The sequence below is a fragment of the Perna viridis genome, chromosome 3 (assembly GCF_037379345.1).
Source record: "Perna viridis isolate PV_CMFRI_1.1 ecotype Kerala chromosome 3, ASM3737934v1, whole genome shotgun sequence".
NCBI classification, from domain to species: domain Eukaryota; kingdom Metazoa; phylum Mollusca; class Bivalvia; order Mytilida; family Mytilidae; genus Perna; species Perna viridis.
In genome coordinates, this window is record NC_142447.1 from 40978948 (window position 1) to 40994290 (window position 15343).

At 30.7% G+C, this 15343-nt stretch overlaps 1 protein-coding gene across 1 annotated transcript in view; it reads left to right on the forward strand.

Annotated features, from left to right (window-relative positions):
* Positions 1 to 15343, forward strand: part of LOC148622275 (sodium channel protein 1 brain-like) — a 56007-nt gene that overhangs the window by 30799 nt on the left and 9865 nt on the right. The window contains exons 17-27 of the mRNA XM_088572018.1: positions 4027 to 4274; positions 4591 to 4761; positions 5532 to 5722; positions 6004 to 6154; positions 7898 to 8111; positions 10009 to 10130; positions 11048 to 11286; positions 11595 to 11606; positions 13420 to 13567; positions 13865 to 14038; positions 14924 to 14938. Of these exons, the coding sequence (XP_088428144.1) occupies positions 4027 to 4274; positions 4591 to 4761; positions 5532 to 5722; positions 6004 to 6154; positions 7898 to 8111; positions 10009 to 10130; positions 11048 to 11286; positions 11595 to 11606; positions 13420 to 13567; positions 13865 to 14038; positions 14924 to 14938 (1685 nt within the window). The remainder of the gene's footprint in view (positions 1 to 4026; positions 4275 to 4590; positions 4762 to 5531; positions 5723 to 6003; positions 6155 to 7897; positions 8112 to 10008; positions 10131 to 11047; positions 11287 to 11594; positions 11607 to 13419; positions 13568 to 13864; positions 14039 to 14923; positions 14939 to 15343) is intronic.

Consider the following 15343-nt stretch of genomic DNA (forward strand, 5'->3'; position numbering starts at 1 on the left):
TGTCTTAAGCTGGTTGCCCTACATAACAAATTCGTGTCCGCTCTATATATAGAGAATGGTTATGATTTCAAAGTTTATACTTGACACATATATTAACCAATACCAGAGGGTGTGTCATAATTTATGTACAACTTCCTAGGTCAAAGGTCAAGGTCAAAAGCTTTGGTTTCAGTTGACAACCCCATGTCCTGTGGTAAAGATCGTGTCCGCTCTATATCTTGAGGACCGTTATGATTTTAAAGTTTATACTTGACATGTATATTAACCAACAACAGAGGGTATGTCATAATAACTTCAAAAATAATGCTTCATATCGGCTTATTTACCACATTTTATTGACAGCATGGCCCACAGAGATGGCTCCCATCTCAATGATATCTAGTTATTTTTATTGTCAAAGATTTACCCAGGGAATGGCTTCCATTGCATTTGCCCATTTTCTATAGGATTATTTGATATTGAATGTTAAGAATGTAATATCCCCACTATATGTGTGGTACTGACCATCAAACAACTGTCTAGTATGTTAGCTTTAAAAAGGTAAAAGCAAGGAGACCATGATTAGAACAAAGAACAATATATTCATAACCTGGGGATAAAGACAAACCAAGGAAATATATTAAATAACATAATAGAAGACACACAGAAACTAAAGAATAAAATAGCTACCTCCAATTATTACCTAACAACTGGAATAATTCTAAATTTTGGAGCTAAGTAGTTGAGTGTGTGTTTTTTATTTGATAGCAGTATTGTTAATCTCATTCTTGAGTATCTGCAAAATCACAGCTACTACCATTTTTTTTTACTTTGTGATTTGAACATTTGGTCGCAACAAGTAAATATGAAAAATAATAAACAAGCTTTGTCAATGGTTACATGTTCACAGCTAATTATTGAGTTAAACAATAGATGTCACTATTTTTTCCCTTTACTATCCTTTTGTAAGATTTTGTAATGCAAATTGTCAATATAGTTACAATCTTCACAGCAGATAATCCTTTGAAGATATCATGTCATAGTCTGAATAAATTCCTTAGCATAAATCAGACTGTTGCATCTATTGAAAAGCAACCGCTTAAAGCTAAGTATGTTTAATGACATTGAAGATATACGTTTTGTATGGGAAATTGCCATAAATATTTTCACCTGGTTGAAACGATGTACACCTACATGCTTGGGACATAATACACCCATCATTTTAATATTGCATCCATTTCACTTGAATCTCTATAGAATTCATGAACCTATTGATTCTGTTGTAGTCATTTTGTTTGAGTGTAATATAAGAAACTTAATGTATTAATGCACTATAGTAGTTTCTATACACACTTAAACCAACTGAAACTTGATATGTGCTTTGAAAACATCTATCACTTGAACATTTCAGTAAAGTACACTATATATTCTAATAGAAAGGAAATTTACCTAAAATGAGATTTAATTGATAAATGCATAGGTTTTTATGAAGTTATATGACATTTTAATATGGTAACACAATCCTTATAGAACTGTTTTAAATTTTGTAAAGAATTAAATCGGTCAATATAGTTTTATTTCTGCCAAATTTTAATATCAATATTATTTCAACACAATCAAACACAATGGTATATTACTTGATTGTTTTATAACTAATAATTATCTCCCTTTGGAGACATTTGTAAAGTAGTGGTATTTTTTGTTTATTGGACCAGGGTTGAAATTACTTCGGCAATAGAGCATTATTAAGGCCTCTTAATGTAATACAGTTTGACACCTACATACTTTGAATTCTGTCTTCATTGATTTTTTTTCATTTGTTAGTCCTCAGTTTCAATCCACAACTCCTTTGAAATGGTGAAATGGAATATGATGAAACTTGTATACATTCTATATCGCATGATGCTACTGTTCTTATGCACTGTGTAGCATTTCCATCTGAATTTCTAATCAGGTTTCCTGATGCAAAGTATTAACTTAAATTGATGAGTTTAATTTTGAAATTGGGAGACAAAAGACTTTGTTTTTCACCATTTGTTTTCTGAAAAGGGGAGCTGGGGCTTTTTTGACTGTTGTGAGATTTAAACTATACAAAAGGATTGAGGACATCAAAGCCACGGTACTTTTTGAAGCTTGGATACAGGCATGTTAACTGGTTTAATTTATGATTTTATGCTTTTTATGAGGTACAAATGTTGTTGAAATCTCTTAAGCTAATTGAATTTTTGTCAAATGGATGGGCAGTAATTGTTACACAATGCATCTAATTTTAACTGATTGTTAACATGCATGTTGTTATCAATGTCCAGTGGGATACATAACATTCATCATCATGGATTAAATGGAAAGTTATTGGATATTTTTTTGTTTTGTTTTGAATAATTTCTGTTATACATTAGTTAATAGAAACGTCATCTATATATAGTTAAACTGGTTTTATAACATTGCAATATTAATTACGGGAAGGACATCAGAGGAAGTTGTCCAAGTATATTGGTTTCATGTCAATCCCGTACTATGCAAGTCAAAGTAGTTTTCAATACAAAATCTTTCATCTAATCACCAAATCAATGTTAATTGTCAAGATTTGTGTTAATTTTATTGTCACTTACACAATAACCAAGTCTTTCCTTCCTATGTAATTACATTCTTGGTTAAGTTTCAAATATTCATAGCTAGCTTAATCACAATAAAACGGTTTAAAATGTCTTAATAATTCAGCTTAATACTGTAATTAGGTTTACTTTCTGCATTTAGTTGCAATCTGCAGAGCTGTTCAGTTGCACAATTAAAAAGGAAGCAAAAAATGGAAGATAGAAACATGTTTAGAACTCCAGGCATTTACGAATAGGGAATGTAACATTCAAACAATATATTGTGTTATAATCTTAAATATTAGTAAAATCTGCTTCCATAGTATCAGTATTATTCTGTTCTTACTTCGTGACTTAATAGTATTTGTTAGTCTGTAACTCTTCTTGGGGTGTTTTCAGCATCTAAACCAAACTTATGCTTTTGACCCTTAAATCAGTGCGAGAACTGAAGGCCTATAGACAATATCTATAAGAATGACTTCTTTGTTTACTTACTTTGTTGTTCCTGATCTTTGAAAATTTTGGAAATGTTTGTGCTTGTAATAAATATCACACACTGATGATGTACAGGTTTAGTTTGAAGATTGTGTACCATTGAAGAATTACGGCCCCCCCTTTTTTTTTTAGCTAAATCCAGTAAATTTTTCTTCCATTTTTGTCACCATAAAAAAAAAGACCTTTTTTCAAGTATCAGCAAAGATGCTTTGTAATGACTTTTAGTGTACTTACACTTTTAAAGTCAGATTTAATCTTTCTCTCTTATTTAAATATTAACATGATGATAGTTATGGTAATATTCTGGCCAATTTAATGAATAACATGAAAATTAATTATACATAGATCTAGTTTATGAGTCTTGTGGGATATTAGCAACATGTTTGTTGTAATAATAAATCTGATTTCTGTAGGAGGGCTACTGAAATTCAATATATATACTTTTTGTTTCTATTTTTGTCATAATATTGGAACTTTTTTACATCAATTCCTTTCTGTTTTTGTATTTGTAGCTTTTTTATTGATTAATAAACAGAACTATAAGAAATAATTAAGTTTTTGATTTGAAAATTGTGGAACATTTGTAATAAAGGATCTGAAAAGAAAAATCAGGTTTAAATTCAGCATGATTTTCATTTAAAACTGACACAACCTTGCACATACAGCTATGAAGGAAGCAATCTAACTAAAACTATAACATTTTCTAAGTGAAACAAAAACAGTCAAAAACTTATTTAGAAATAAAATGAAATAAAATTCATTAATTCAACTTCTACATACCAATAAATTTTGCCTAACTTCAAACAAATACATATACATGTATAGAGAACTTTTCCATGGTAATGTTGTATTTGGTGGTGTGTTGTTGATGGTATGATATTTGACTGTGGCTGTATTTTAAAACTTTTTCTATGCTTTCAGTCAATTTGATGGAGATATTTTATTTGTTTTGTTTCAGCTGATGATGATGGGACAGTCACTATCAAAGACAAGAAAGAATTGGTTGACAGGAACTGTGAATGCTGCTCTAAGACCTCCATGTTTGTCTGTTGGTTAAAGTTCCAGAACTTTCTGAATTTATTTGTCAGTGATCCCCTGTTTGATCTATTTATAACTCTGTGTATTGTGCTGAACACACTGTTTATGATGTTAGAGCACCATGATCAACCCGAAGAATTGACAACAACTCTCTCTGTCTCAAATTATGTAAGCATCTGGCTTGTACTATTATAAGAACTAGCATTGCTTTCTTGTTTTAGACTTAAAATGTGGTTTGAACTTCTCTAGCACTAAGAAAAATTGTATGGCAATCTCCAGGTCAAATGATTTTAAAAAGTAAAATTACACTTAGACATCAGATATGCTCCAAAAGGGAAGGAAGCTTCCCGTTCATGGAGATACAACATTTTTTTCAAATTCCTATTATGATGTATTTTATTGCAAAAAGAAAGAAAACCACACTTTTTAATGTCGATAATTGAAACTTTGAAGCATAATAATTATAAAAAATATTATTCCACAGATTTTCACTGCAGTCTTTATAACAGAAGCTGTGTTGAAGATAACATCTTGGAGCAAGTTTTACTTCAAGTCTGGTTGGAATTTATTTGATTTCTTCATTGTTATAGCCAGTATTATAGATTTAATGTTTGGTGACATCCCAAGTCTTTCTGTATTCAGGACATTCAGATTGGTAAGCCTGTTTTAACAATTCCATTTAAAGGATAAAAACAACAATGTCCGAATACATATAGTGTATTAATACTGTATATCCTCAAATTAATTGGTTTGAGTTGAGAAGTAATAAAACACCAAAACGTTCAGTTTTTATCTTCTTTTAATATGTCAAATATACAAGAAGTCAAGTGAGTAAGATATAATTGTTAAACTTTATTTCAATAGTTATCCAGGAATCAATTCACAATGTAATTTATAATTGACAGCTTTTTGTCATACTTACAAATAACCTCTCTTTTAGTTAATATAACCAAATTTGTATTTGTAATCATTAACCTTTTCATGAGATTTGGCTGATGTGTCATTTTTTACACAAGTGGTTCGAGTCAAAAATTCAAAATGTTCTAGATCATTCAAATTTAGTCCAAAAACTAAAACTTGGTACTGTCAAAGTGTCTTTACAAAACAAGTTGTGGAGACTGGTTCATTGTTATCATGAAGACAGCAGTGGACCTCAAAGAGGCAGAAAATGCATATTTTGGACAATTTTTTCGCTGAAATTTGGCTTTAAAATTTTTCTGAAAAGTTAATATTAAATGTTAAGGTCAGAAACCTGCAAAATATAGCTATTGAACAAATGTTTAGTCTATTTGGCAAAGCTGTATACCTGAAAAGGCCTTACATATTTTGCTTGTCAGCAAAGTGGCTTCCGTCCCCTTCCAAAGCCCTCATAAGGTATTTTTATAAAGTAAAGGGTAAAACAAATCTTTGCTTTTTCTGGTGTAGCTGAGAGTTTTGAAGTTGGCACAGTCCTGGAAGACAATGAAAATTCTGCTACAGATTATTCTGAGTACATTAGGATCACTAGGACCTTTGACTCTGATCTTGGTTATTGTTATCTACATCTTTGCTGTGATTGGTCTACAGCTGTTCAGTAAAAGTTACACAACTGCTGTTTTTGGAGATGACAAACCAAGGTTTGTTTAAAACTGTCTTTTGAAAGGTTAAAACTGATTGACTTGTCAGAATACAAAATAAAAATTTATAAATCGCCTGGCGAAGTTCATCATGACAAGAATAAATGCTTAAGTCCTGATTATGGACTTGCATGCTCATTTATTTTAATGCATATTTTCTTGAAGTTGTGTCCTGAATTCTTTGATTTTAATATGAGAAATACATGTTTATAACAGTTTTGTACATTCTTGCTTGTGAATTACCTTGATCAAACTTTACAATGAGTTTGTATATCGTTTAGATGGCATTTTGAGGATTTTTTCCACTCTATGATGATGGTATTCAGAGTACTTTGTGGAGAATGGATAGAACCCCTCTGGGATTGTATGAGAGCTGAAGGAGAACTGTGTATGGTGGTATTTCTGCCTACACTGGTCCTTGGTAACTTTATTGTAAGTATTGGTTAGAGTAACAACAGAATATGCAAAAAAGTTTTATTTTTAACCAGCTCACCAGTAATTTGATTTTGAAGAATATAAATCTTAAGTAAAAAACTAATTTAATAGTATGGGACTTCCCAATTTTTTTCAGTATTCAGCTGTATACCATTTTAATGACTGTTTAAAGGTAGCATCAAGCAGAAAAATGGATCTTCGTGGATTTGGAAAATTGAAAACTGAAAGTTTTTGTTTAAGTACATGTATAAGGAATGCACAGTTTACAGTGAAACCAAACCCATTTTGTTTTATTTGGAAAAATGTTTGGTTTACCAAGGCATTTAAATTGACATAAAGGGACTTGAAAAAGTGTTTGGTTAAAATAGGATTTCAGATAATTCAGAGTTTGATTTATACAAGTTTCACTCTTTTAGGAGCTTAGAAATTCTTTTCAATGCATACCTGTTAATCCTCCCCCTTTAGGAGAGATACTCCTTCTGTCTGGGTCATTCTCCCTCTTTGAAAAAGTCTCCCTCATGAGAGACCCAAATCTCCCTCTTTCACAAGTTTTTCCCTCAAAATCTCCCTCTTTTATCTTTTTTTCTGCAAAAAAGATCAACATGGTAAATCTCCCTCTTAGAAAATTTGAAAAGAGGGAGATCTCCCTCTTTGAGCATTCAAACAGTTAAGAGGTGTGTTTATCTATACACTTCTTCTTTTAGATAGTTCATGTCATTTTTCTTCCATAATGATTCTTTGGAACAAATTTACCAAGGAGGAGTTAAGAAATTTCCTTTTTATTCCTTCAATTCCATAAAATTAGCTTATATGAGGTATTGTTAAGTAGTGCTTATTTAACTTTAAATCCTTACAAGTTCATTTATCTGAGATTTTTTCATATATTTTCAAGTGGCTTCTTCTTTTTTTTTATTCTCAGTCCTAATATTGACATTTCTATTTAACCTCTGTGCTCTGTCACCTCTTAAGATTCAAAAGTAAATAGTTCAATCTTCATGGTACCCCTGAACTTTTTTAAAACTTTAAGGCTTTTTCAACTGAGGTGAATAAAAAGATATTACTTATCACCATTTGAAAATTGCTTTGGAGAATTTCCAAACATTAAATACTGGATAATTAGTTGTAAACAGAGCCCATAAAAGTCTTTTGTGTAGGCATGTGTTGAGTACTTCGTGTACAAGTCACCAGACAATAGATTGAACAATCTACATGTAAACTGATCTATAGAAATGTGATGCACCTGAGGTTTAAAATGCAAATCTCTGTGAACCTTAAAAGTACCAGGTTCAATCAATTATTACAGTACAACAGATGATTTATGAGATACTTTATATATATACAGTGTGTGTGTGTGTGTGTGTATATATATATATATATAAATTTCAGCAGAAAATATTTTCCTTAATGGAAGCCTGATAAATTTAGGGCATCTGAAAAGATTTGATTGTGAAGGGTTATGGAACCTGATAATTGTTTTGTAAAGTACATGCTACTCGTAAAATTTATATTAGTTATTGAAAATATCTTTAAAACCACTAACAATTTAATAACAAAAGCAGTTCTTTTTTTTTTTACAGATTTAGTGGCAGACAAATATAAACTGACATTTTGTAGAGTACATATATTTCTTAAGTAGCCCATACACCATAGAGTTATTAACTTTTCCTGTCTATAAAGATTGGAGATGTATGATTAATAATCTAATTTTTTTCTCATTATTAAAAATATACATCAATTTAGGTGCTGAACCTTTTCCTTGCTTTGCTGATCAACGCCTTTGCCAGTGATAATTTAAAAAGTGCCAAAGACAATGATGAAGATAACAAGATGATTTTAGCTTTCCGTCGTATCAAGGAACTGTTTTGTTGTTGTTTGAGTAAGAAAAGTTCAGTAAAACCCGATGAACTTGATGAAGGTATGGAGCTCTCAGATGTAGAGAGTATTAATGTGGATGGTAAGCACAGCCTGTATTACACTTTACTAAACATATGTAGCCATCAGCTGGGCTTAGCCATGCTTGTTTGGAATGGTCTGAACTATATCTAAAATCAAAATAAATAGAAATAGTCTGTTGAAATATCAGAATATTATCACATAAGAATCAGACTAAAATAACCAGAAAAAAAAAACATTTTGCAGTTGCTCTTTGACAAGATTTATTATAAAATAATACATTTATTCTTTGAGACGGTGGTTAATTTTGAAACCAGGCATGGCTACATTTTTTTGCAATGAATGAGAAGTCTAGTTATTCCAAAAATAAATTTGAAATGTTTTCATGTTTCCTGTGTAAGTACAGTAAGTTGAGCTTACATGTGTTAGAAGTCCTAATTTTTATTTGAATTTTTTAACTAATGGAAAAAATCAGCTTGGTGATTTCAAAAGTTTTAAAGATGTACAAAACCTATTTTTCAACAGTGATTTCAGGAAATTGTACTCCAGTAAATGGCTGCATTTATATTTTTCTAATATGTCTAACTGATAATTTGCAGTGATATTTCCAATGTATGAGGGGAGATAACTTGTATTTCAAGAATAAAACTTTCAAAAAAGAAATAAGTAGAAAAAAATTCAAAGAAATGTTGAATGTGAATCACTGCACTGTTTTCAGTAATATTATCTCTTTGTTTTGTGTAACCTATTTTTAAAACAAGCAATATTTTCCAGCTTTTTGCTTAATTATTTCAATGACTTAAGTAAAGAGAACAGATTTTAATACCAAAACCTTTTTATTCAAATTTTGAGGATTTTTTTTAATTGAAATCTTTTTATTCTACTTAGATAAATCAACTCCTGCTTGTTTTCATCAGAAGACAGTTCCTTAATGATAATAACCCTTTGTGAAATAAAAAAAAAGACAATTGATACTTTCACTAGGAGTACGCTGTCTTCTTTGTTTTATTCATGTTTAAAGTGAATTGCCATCTTATATTGTTTGTTATGATATCGTACCTATATAATCTATATGAAATACAATTCCCAATCAGAACTACTCAGCCATTTCTGATACACTAAAATATAATCTCCAATGCTGAAAGGGGAATTTCTTCTTGAAAAATTATGCCGGAGTTGTAGTCGTATGCAAGTCAAAGAAGTTCTATCCTCCAGTTGGAGCTAAAAAATTGAGATATTACTAGAAATAAAGATCAGTTAACTCTTTTAAGAATTTTGGGGCAAGGCAAGGAGCTAAGAAAAAAAGTGATGGTAAAAAATTCAACCAGTTAATCTTAATTTTAGATTAGGTTGGTCATATTCCGGATAGATTCTTCAGTGTAGTGCCTCCAAGGTTTTTTTTTTGGGTAACAAGAAAGGCTGAGCAGTTCTGATTGATACAAGCCCAGCATTTATACATGGTATTATGTTGTTACCTTCTTGCTTCAGATCTGCATAATAATGTTGTACCCTGATTCCCTGAACACTGCACATGTCCTATCTACATGTAATAATGAATAGTCAGAGAAACTGCTTTAGCAAAAATCCTACAACTTTATATGTATTTATTTCATTCTTTCAATAATATGAGAAGAATTGAAATGCAGGTTTTGTTTTGTTTTGTTTTACTTTTTTTTAATATCTACTGTTAACTGGGAAATTTTCATGCTGTATTTTGTTTTTTAAGTTTCAATTTAATTTCACACAGTTTTAAAATTATGATCTCTCCTTAAATTATGTAATAATGTTCTTCAAAGAATGTTTCACTACAGCTTAACTTTCATATACCAGCTCTTATCCAGAAAAATGTGAAAATAAGATTTTCAAAGTTTACAATATACAATTACAAAAATGCTGTTGTCATTTTCAAATTTAAACAGAGAGATACTTATAATCATGTGGTCAATTATGTTGATTAGATAAAGCTGACAAGAATGCAATGAAAGACTCTAAGGATGTGAAAAATGTAAAGAAAACAGATGAGAAATTCAAACTTCCACCAATACAGTCAAATGGACTGGTTCAAAACAAAGAAGAGAAGGTAGGTATCATATAGGTCTGTTTTGACACATCAACTAATATAGAAATAGGAGATGTGGTATAATTGCCAATGATACGGTCATCCAATAAATACCAGGTGACAATTGAACTTCTACAGGTCACCATAAGCTCTTCAATTGTGGGCAAAACCCACTCCATAAAGTGAGCTGTGAAAGGCCCCAAAACAAATGTGTCCTTCCCCACACCCCTACAGCATACCTATTTACCCTCCCACAAAATTAAGGAAAAATTTGGAATCTCCCACATAAATATGCAAGATTTGTGTGGGAAGTTTAAGGTTAAAATTATCATATTTTCAGTGAAAAATACTTATCGGTAATTGAATTTTACATAAAAAAATTTGCTATTACATAAAGATCTCTCACTCAGCACAATGACATGAACTGTTTCAAAGGTTAACAGGTATACTTTAAAGAAGTTTTTCTGCAGTTTTACTAAGGTATCAGTTTTTGCTAGAAACAAGAAAGTCATGAGTCATGGCAAAGATGTGACACGTAGCAATTTTAAAATATATTTGTTTATAAGTACCTCTTATGGTTTTGCTTAGAGGGTTAAACACATAAGTTATATGAAGTTTAGAACATCCAAATTCAGAATTGAAAAGTTAGCAATAAGAGTTAATAATATTTATCAAAGTACAATAAGACAAATATATATATAGCCTAGCTTGCTGACTGGTCTAGGGCACTGGACTTTGTACAGGTGGTATTGCCATAGAGGTCACAGTGGTATGAGTTAGAGTCCCGAAGAGGGAAAGACCAAAAATTTGCTTCCCAAATTTAACAGTTCTAACATCATGGGAATTTTTTAGACCCTTCTATACATGTATATATATGTTTTAACCTGTTTTAAGCAGCGACCACTGACAAAATTTATTTGCTAAATTCCTATTGTCAGGACAAGAAAGGGAAGGATATGGATGAGGCATTCAAGACAAAGAGGGATGCCTATTCTAATTTTGCAACTGCTAAAGATGCTAATGCAAAGAAAGAAAACAACAAAAAAGATTCAAAATCTGACAATGAAGATGACCTTGAACTTGGAGAAGAAGCCTCAACTCACTCTTCTAAAAATAAGAAAGAAGAGAAGAAAGAGGTCATAGTTCATGATTGTTTCCCTGTATGCTGCACTAATCGGTATGTAGTTTGAGGAGTCCTCATTTTAAAAATAAGCGTGTTGTGTTTTTCATTGTCACTTCATAACTACTGGAACTTTTATATGTATTTATAGAAGCTGCATGTACATCACAAACACACCAGCCAATTTTCAAATGATTTTACAAATAATTTAAGGTCGGTGGGTTTGGGCAGATGAGGTCATGCAATAAAACCAGCACTGTTTGTTTTGGAACCACCAAAATAATTAACATTTGTCAAATTTTGTTTATTTGTTTTGTTTCTTTTAAATTATTTTGTTTATTTATAAAACCTTTGTCATATTATAGAATTGAAGCCAGGTAAGACATTGTCAGACTGTATAACATCTTTGTAGTTATTGTGTATGCTTTTTGTTTCTTAAACTGCTTTGCATTCAAGTTTTGAAAATTTCTGTGGGTAGTAATAATTCTGTTTAATGAATTACATTTCAAAAAAACATCAGAAAATTGTGACATGCAAGGCATTGTCATCTCAGACTACAGGTACATTGTCTGTAATGCACAAAGAAATTTCATTACGTACACAATCATATCTTCTTCCCATGTAAAGATTACACTGTATTTTCTTTTTTTTTTCTATTTCTTTGCTTAACTTCAATGTAATGTTATTGTAATTATTTATTTTCAAAAATGAACATGGCTATACTAAGTAAGCAGACAAATTTGGGTAGAGGTGGATATTTGTAGATGGTGTATATTTCAAGAATAATTTTCTTATTATGTTTTCTCTTTTTTTTTTTTAAGGCATTGTAAAATTAGAATTTCACTACATATATGTGATGCTTTTAGAGAGTCTTCCAGTTTTTTTAGTGATATTTCAAGTTACTAGATAACCCATACCTGATTTAGATTTTGGTGTTGATTAACACTATCATCATGTTTTAAAATGTAGTTTTATGCATATTTATCAACCGAGTTGCACTTGATCAAATTGGCTTTTAGAATGGATAATGTTGGTAAGGCTATTGGGGAAAGTATTTATGTTTATGTTTATATTTACATTTTTCTCAGCTACTTTAAATATAGCCACTTGATTTTTGGTACACAACTTCAATATGGGGTACCGTATCATGGGATGCAATTTCAGGTCTAGCACTTCCACTTCCTGTTTACAGCAACCAAGCCATGTCTTCTCCTTTTTATTTGGTTGGCTCTTTTTTATTTCTATTAAGTGTTTATGTAAGACCTCCATGTATGCAATGAAAAAAAAATAGCCTGGATAAATAGTTCAAATTTTAAGTGGTTTTGATTTTAAGAAATTTAGAAAATCTATGATTAATAGTATTCTTTTATCAATTATATACTTCCTTAAAACAACTGAATTAGTAGGACACGTGTTTTACAAAACCTTGATCGAATTTTAAGATAGTCAAAAACATTTGGTCTAATTGTTAAGCATTTCTATGCAACATTAACTTGAACTTGACTCAGTAATTTTATATCTTACAATGATAAAGATATACTTATAAGATTTGATTTGCAGTTAACATGACATTTAAAACATCATTGTCAGTTAACATGAGTTTATTGTCTCTTACTAGTACTGTAGGTAATTATATAAATGGATCAAACTTGAGTGATTTACTGCTTCTGAGATCAAAGAAATTATTTTAATTTTAGTTTGATAATAATGGATGTAACAAATGCATTTAAATTAATTAGGGTATAAGGGCTTCAGGTTAATATGACATTTTTCTGTTTATTTTATTAGAAGTAGTCATATTTGTTTCATTATGCTATGCTAGGGTACATCAATTCCTGTATCCATGTCAAACAAATATTTCTTAGAGTTATTCATATTTGTTTTGGTATGCTCTGCTAGGGTACATCATTCCTAAATTAATGTGTAACCGATATTAAGCACTTCTTTTTCTATACCAACTTAACCAAAGATTTCTTGCATTTTAAACATGAAATTTAAACACAAAAAAAATGATGAGATCAAATACAAAATATTTGAAAACTTAAAATTTAAAAAACATTTTTCATATTTTAATGTTTGATTTAAATAAATGTATTAAATGAAGACAATATACCAGGTATCTTTTAATAAATATTAATCCAGGGTTTTACATTTAGATATGGTTGTCTCATGTGTTATTTTCATTTGTAGATGTTTTAAGAATGGTTGGGATGCATTTTACAAGACTACATGTGGACGTTGTTGGACAAAGTTCAGAAGGGGGATGACGATGATTGTAGAGAGCAAGATATTTGAAGGGACAGTACTCATATGTATTGCACTCAGCAGTATAACTCTTGTAAGTGTTTAGGGATCTAGGATACCTGTAGTCAAGACTAAAAAGTAAATTGATGAGTGAGGAAACTAGCAATAAGACACAGGCACCAATAATTTAAATACAACCTTCAATAAAACTTGCCCCAAACAGAACCACTTAAATATTATGGGTTATAACAGGTTTGTTTTGTTGTTTTACAGATTAACCTCACATTTTGTACAAAATTTATAAGCATAACAGACATATAAGTTAAGCTAATGAAATATTAGTTTTTGCCTATTGAATGCATATATATTTCACTAATTTTCTTAATTTCAGGCATTTGAAGATATTTATTTATACCAGAAACCCGAGTTGGAGAAAGCCCTGTACATCATCAACATCATATTTGTTTCTCTCTTCACGGTTGAAATGTTGATGAAGTGGTTAGCTCTTGGGATGAAGACATACTTTACAAGTTTCTGGACAATTCTAGATTTCTTGATTGTTGTTGTAAGTATGACAGTTTTGTTTTTTTTGTTCAGGCCAACATTCTGTTAAAGGATTTCACATGTTTTTAGTCTTCAGGAGTTTATTAAAGTACTCTAGCTTTCACCAAAAAGCAACATGTATGTGATTTTGTAATCTATGTTCATATAAATCATGTATTTACTTTTGTTCGATTCCAAGATTTATCATGTTTTGCTCCCAGTTTTTTTTGTTTTTTTTGTTTTTTTTGGGGGGGTGGGGGGGTCAATATGTATGCAGCAAGTTTAGTTCACTTTCCATATAAATTCCCAATCGAGTAAATAAAATAAACAGTCCTTCTTTTGGCAAATTTCTGCCACATTTGTGCCATTTTATTTCATATCCTTAAACAACATATGTACAATCACAAACAACATAAAGAAAATCAAGACAGTAAATGATGAAAGCTCAGGATCTTTTTGTTGGTCAGTACCAGTATGAATGCTTTATTTAATGAACTTAAAATGAGAAGTTAATTTTACAAGTATCCTGGGACAGGTAGAAAGGTAACTAGAGAAACCCATGTTTAACAACTACACAAAGGGAGTTCTGGTTTATTTAGACAGCTGCTATACTTGAAAGATTGGGCAAAGGGAGACAATTCTGCTCTCTTTGCTTTATATCATGTGTCAGTATATATGGAGGACTAGGGACTTCTGCCTAGCTGACACGGCTTTCCAGTACTTTTGTTATGATGGGAGTGGTTGCTGAGGGCCAAAGATGTTACATCATTGTCTATATGTTATATTGGAGTATATTACATTTTGCTTCCATCTTATTTAACTGCCTTATACCAACTTCATAGGTTTAAACCCTTTGACCAATATTAAGTTATGATTTGAGTATTGATTATTTTGTTGGTCATTTTAGTGTTGTTTATTGCAAGTAAGTATTTCTCATTTCATGCCTCTCTATTGATTTCATTGTTTTATTATATTGAATGTAGTTAGTTTATGAAAATTGTTTTCGTTCTGGTTTTACTTTAACCTTATAGATACCAGTCCACAGAAATGTAATGTTTTTTTCAGCTATTACTAGTTGATTGTTTTGATTATCTTTTTAAAGAGAATTAAAAATGAACACAAATGACACACATAAAAACTACATTTAAAGAGAATGAAAATAATAAATCTTGTAAGTACGATTCTGACTATTTTGCTTTTAAGTGATGATATAGTTCCTTACCAGAAATTGATTTACCTTTGACCCCATGAGCATGTGTTTAGGATGGAAAAATATTCTAAAAATAGTCTTTTTGGAAATTTTAAGATGTTTTTTATACTTTCTTCA